Source organism: Mandrillus leucophaeus, unplaced genomic scaffold (genome assembly GCF_000951045.1).
Source record: "Mandrillus leucophaeus isolate KB7577 unplaced genomic scaffold, Mleu.le_1.0 Scaffold993, whole genome shotgun sequence".
In the NCBI taxonomy this organism is placed as follows: Eukaryota; Metazoa; Chordata; class Mammalia; order Primates; family Cercopithecidae; genus Mandrillus; species Mandrillus leucophaeus.
In genome coordinates, this window is record NW_012110841.1 from 80,862 (window position 1) to 85,531 (window position 4,670).

The 4,670-nt window shown below is 56.0% G+C and overlaps 1 protein-coding gene across 2 annotated transcripts in view; it reads left to right on the forward strand.

Moving 5' to 3' along the window:
• Window positions 1-4,366, forward strand: part of ORAI2 (ORAI calcium release-activated calcium modulator 2) — a 25,883-nt gene extending 21,517 nt beyond the window's left edge. For both annotated transcript variants that reach the window (XM_011971226.1, XM_011971227.1), the window contains one exon: window positions 2,455-4,366. In XM_011971226.1, the coding sequence (XP_011826616.1) occupies window positions 2,455-2,994 (540 nt within the window). In that variant the 3' untranslated portion in view covers window positions 2,995-4,366. The remainder of the gene's footprint in view (window positions 1-2,454) is intronic.
• The last annotated feature ends 304 nt before the right edge of the window (window positions 4,367-4,670 follow it).

Here is a 4,670-nt window from a genome sequence, read left to right on the forward strand (position 1 = left end):
CGTTGGTCAGGCTGGTCTCGAGCTCCTGACCTCAAGTGATCTGCCCACCTCAGCTTCCCAAAGGGCTGGGATTACAGGCGTGAGCCACCGCGCCCGGCCATATCTTCTTTTATCTAGGAAGCGTTCCATCACCACTAAGAGGTGGCAGTTGCTGAAGGACATTATGAAATCTTCATATATATTATTTTATTTTATTTTTTACTTTATTCGTTCCCAGACAGGATATCGCTCTATTGCCCAGGCTGGGGTGCAGTGGTGCATTCATAGCTCACTGCAGCCTCCAACTCTGGGGCCCAGCCTCCTGAGTTATTTTTTATTTTATTTTATTTATTTATGTTTTTGTGGCAGGGTCTCACTTTGTCACCCAGGCTGGAGTGCAGTGGCATGATCTCAGCTCACTGAAACCTCTGCCTCCCGGATTCAAGCGATTCTCCTGCCTCAGCCTCCCAAGTAGCTGGGATTACAGGCACAAGCCACCATGCCCGGTTCATTTTTGTATTTTTCACAGAGAAAGAGTTTTTGCCATGTTGGCCAGGCTGCTCTCAAACTCCTGACCTCAAGTGATCCATACCCCCTTGGCTTCCTAAAGTGCTAGGATTACAGGCATGAGCCACCGCACCTGGCCTGAGTTTTTTTTGTTGTTTTTTTTTAAACAGGGATGGCTTAGGTCTAGGAGGGAAACACAGTGGGTAGAAGAATCTTCCCCTGGCTTCTTTCTTCTTTTTTTTTTTTTGAAACAGAGTCCTGCTCTGTCGCCTAGGCTGGAGTATAGTGGCATGATCTCCGCTCACTGCAACCTCTGCTTCCTGGGTTCAGGCGATTCTCCTGCCTCAGCCTCCCGAGTAGCTGGAATTACAGGCGCCCGCCACCAGGACCAGCTAATTTTTTGTATTTTTAGTAGAGACAGGATTTCACCGTGTGGGCCAGGCTGGTCTCCAACTCCTGACCTCAAGTGATCCACTCGCCTCGCCCTCCCAAAGTGCTGGGATTACAGGCGTGAGCCACCGCGCCTGGCTGACCTCACATTTCAAGACACCAAGCAGAGCCTGCGATTCCTTAGTTTGTCCATTTTAGACCATACCTGCTGTAACCTCTGACTGTGATTGATGATTTTGCTTCCTCAGGAGACCCAGCCATGCCTCCTTTCCCTCCTCACCCTCGGCCTCACTTCCATCACTTTTCCTGGGCTTTCGAGATGCTGGCTCTCGCTGGGCTTTTGGCCTCTGCTGAGGAGGCACCACGTGGTCTGTCTGAGGCCATCCAGGTGTTCAGCTCTGAGTCTGGGGACTGTCGGCAGTTTCAGTTGTTATATTTTAAAAGGTCAGGTTTTTTTTTTTTGTCAAGATGGGCTCTCACTATGTTGCCCAGGCTAGTCTCAAACTCCTGGGTTCAAGCGATCCTCCTGCCTCTGCCTCCCAAAGGAAGGAGTATAGGCATGAGTCATCGTGCCTGGCCAATTTTTACCTTTAAAAGGTCAGTTTCCTTTTTTTGTAGAGACGAAGTCTCGCTCTGTCACATGGGCTGAAGTGCAATGGTGTGATCATAGCTCATTGCAGCCTGGATCTCCCGGATTCAAGCGATCCTCCCACCTCAGTCTCCCCAGTAGCTGGGACTACAGGCATGTGCCACCAAGCCTGGCTAATGTTGTATATTTTTTGTAGAGACAGGGTATCCCTCTGTCCCCTAGGCTGGAGTGCAGTGGTGTGATCGGGGCTCACAGCAGCCTGGAATTCCTGGCCTCAAATGATCCTCCTGCTTCAACCTTCCAAACCACTGGTATTACAGGCATGAACCATTGTACTCGGCCAGTTTTTCCCTCCCTCCCTCCTCCCCTTCCTTGCTTCCTTCCTCTCTCTCTTTCTTTCTTTTTCCTTTCTTTTTTAAACTTTTGTGGCTTGTTTTGTTTTGAGACAGAGTCTCATTTTGTCGCCCAGGCTGGAGTGCAGTGGCGCGATCTTGGCTCACTGCAACCTCTGCCTCCCAGGTTCAAGCGATTCTCCTGCCTCAGCTTCCCAAGTAGCTGGGATTACAGGTGCCTGCCACCACGTCCAGCTACTTTTTGTATTTTTAGTAGAGACGGGGGTTCACCATGTTGACCAGGCTGGTCTCCAACTCCTAGCCTCGAGTGATCCACCAGCCTTGGCCTCCCAAAGTGCTGGGATTACAGGCGGGAGCCACCACACTGGCCTCTTCTGTACTGTTGAGATTTTTTTTCTCAGTGCAGTCTTCTTTAGCTAATTAGAACAAAGGAAAATGTGAAACATTTGATCAGTGAGGAGGTTGCCCTCTGGTCTTCAAGGGCCCAGAACATGGGTGAGTCCCGCCAGCAGGAGAGCCCATGGCTACCCTGTCCCCCGAACCTGGCCCAGCCCCTGCTCTGCCTGGCAGGTGGCCCTGGTGGGGCCACGCCTTGCCCTCCCCACACCCAGCACCACCTGTCTGCTGTCCCCACAGGTGGCCATGGTGGAGGTGCAGCTGGAGACACAGTACCAGTACCCTCGGCCGCTGCTGATTGCCTTCAGCGCCTGCACCACGGTGCTGGTGGCCGTGCACCTGTTCGCCCTCCTCATCAGCACCTGCATCCTGCCCAACGTGGAGGCCGTGAGCAACATCCACAACCTGAACTCCATCAGCGAGTCTCCGCACGAGCGCATGCACCCCTACATCGAGCTGGCCTGGGGCTTCTCCACTGTGCTAGGCATCCTGCTCTTCTTGGCCGAGGTGGTGCTGCTCTGCTGGATCAAGTTCCTCCCCGTGGACGCCCGGCGCCAGCCTGGCCCCCCGCCCGGCCCCGGGAGCCACACGGGCTGGCAGGCCGCGCTGGTGTCCACCATCATCATGGTGCCCGTGGGCCTTATCTTCGTGGTCTTCACCATCCACTTCTACCGCTCTCTGGTGCGCCACAAAACGGAGCGCCACAACCGCGAGATCGAGGAGCTCCACAAGCTCAAGGTCCAGCTGGACGGGCATGAGCGGAGCCTGCAGGTCGTGTGAGGGGCTGAGGGCCGGGGCTGGGGGCGGCCCTGTGCCCGGGAGCCCGCAGAGGCGGGGATTTGTCAGATGCAGACATTTTGCAAGGCTGCCGGGTAGTTCAAGACCAAAGTTTTCCTCTTGTCTTAATACCATAAGCACTGGATGACTTCTCCTGAGATGGAACCATCTGGTTCAACGAGGGACTGTGTTGCTAAGAGCATTGGGGGCAAAACCAGGCTGGTTCCTTGGCCTCAGGGTTTCCTGGGTCGGGGACACAGTGAAGAGGCTACAGTGGGATCTGCCCATCAGTCCTGGGCCAGGAGGGCCTCCAAGCAGCACCCAGTGGGTGCTCAGACCCGGCATGCGTGGCTGGTGGGCCTGGGAGAGCCAGGGCAGGCTTTTGCTTTCAGAGAATGATTGCCCCAGAGACCCGTGGTGGGCTTCGTGGATGCCGAGTGGCCCGTGTGACAGTGATGACACGAGGGCTGCGGCATTTGAGTGGGTGCAGGTGCACGGCAAGGCTTGGTGCTTCCCTGCCTGGCCCTGGAGGAAGCTGGGTGGCCTGGCTTCAGGGGAAGACAGGAGCCAGGACACACGTCAGCCCAGCAAGTGCAGGGGGTACTGCAGCCCTCGGCAGTGGTGTCAGGCCCCTGGGGATGTTTCCATCGGGGGCACGGCCTGGCTGAGCCGGAGGAGACATGTTCACGGGCATCTACGAGACACCCGCATGAGGAAGTTGAATTATTTGAGGGCTGCTGCATAGTATGCTAGGCTCAAATTCTCTTTTCTCAGCCAGAGAGAGCCCTGGCCACACGGACTCAGTGGGGCCACCGGGGTGGGGAAAGGATCCTTCCCCCACAGCCAGCGGCCCCCAGCTGTCAGCCACAGAATGGCCTCTGAGGCTGACTCAGCCACTCCCCTGGGCTGTGGCAGCCCGAGGCAGAGGCTCTGGCTCAGGCCCCGGAGCCTGTGCAGCTTCCTGTGGCCCCAGGCAGCGAGCGGACATCCTGGGGGACTTCCTGTCTAGGCAAGGCCATTGGCCTGGCCTGGCTTGTGGATAGTGGGGCCAGGGGTTGGCCCAGGCCAAATGGGTGCCCTCCTTGTTATGACACCGAGTGACTACAAGGGAAGCAAGACCCCTCCAGGCCTCTCAGCCGACACTGGGTCCCACCACACATGGTGACTGCGCTGTGCAGTGCGGGTTCTGGCCTTTTCCCTAAGGGCATCTGGTAGACCGAAAGCCACACTCTTGGGCCGTGTACGCACGCTGCAGCACCAGCTTCCCTGAGCTGCTTGTACAACCAACCACCTTTCCCCTCTTCTCCAGCTGTAACCTGGAGAGCCAGCCATGCCTTGTCTTTTGTTCTCATAGTCACTGGGGCCAGGCGCAGTGGCTCATGCCTGTAATCCCAGCACTTTGGGAGGCCAAGGTGGGTGGATCATCTGAGGTCAGGAGTTCCAGATCAGCCTGGCCAACATGGTGAAACCCCACCTCTACTAAAAATACAAAAATTAGGCCGGGCGCGATGGCTAACGCCTGTAATCCCAACACTTTGGGAGGCCAAGGCGGGCGGATCACTTGAGGTCAGGAGTTCGAGACCAGCCTAGCCAACATGGTAAAACCCCGTCTCTATAAAAAAATACAAAAAATTAGCCGGGCGAGGTGGCGGGCGCCTGTAGTCCCAGCTACTTGGGAG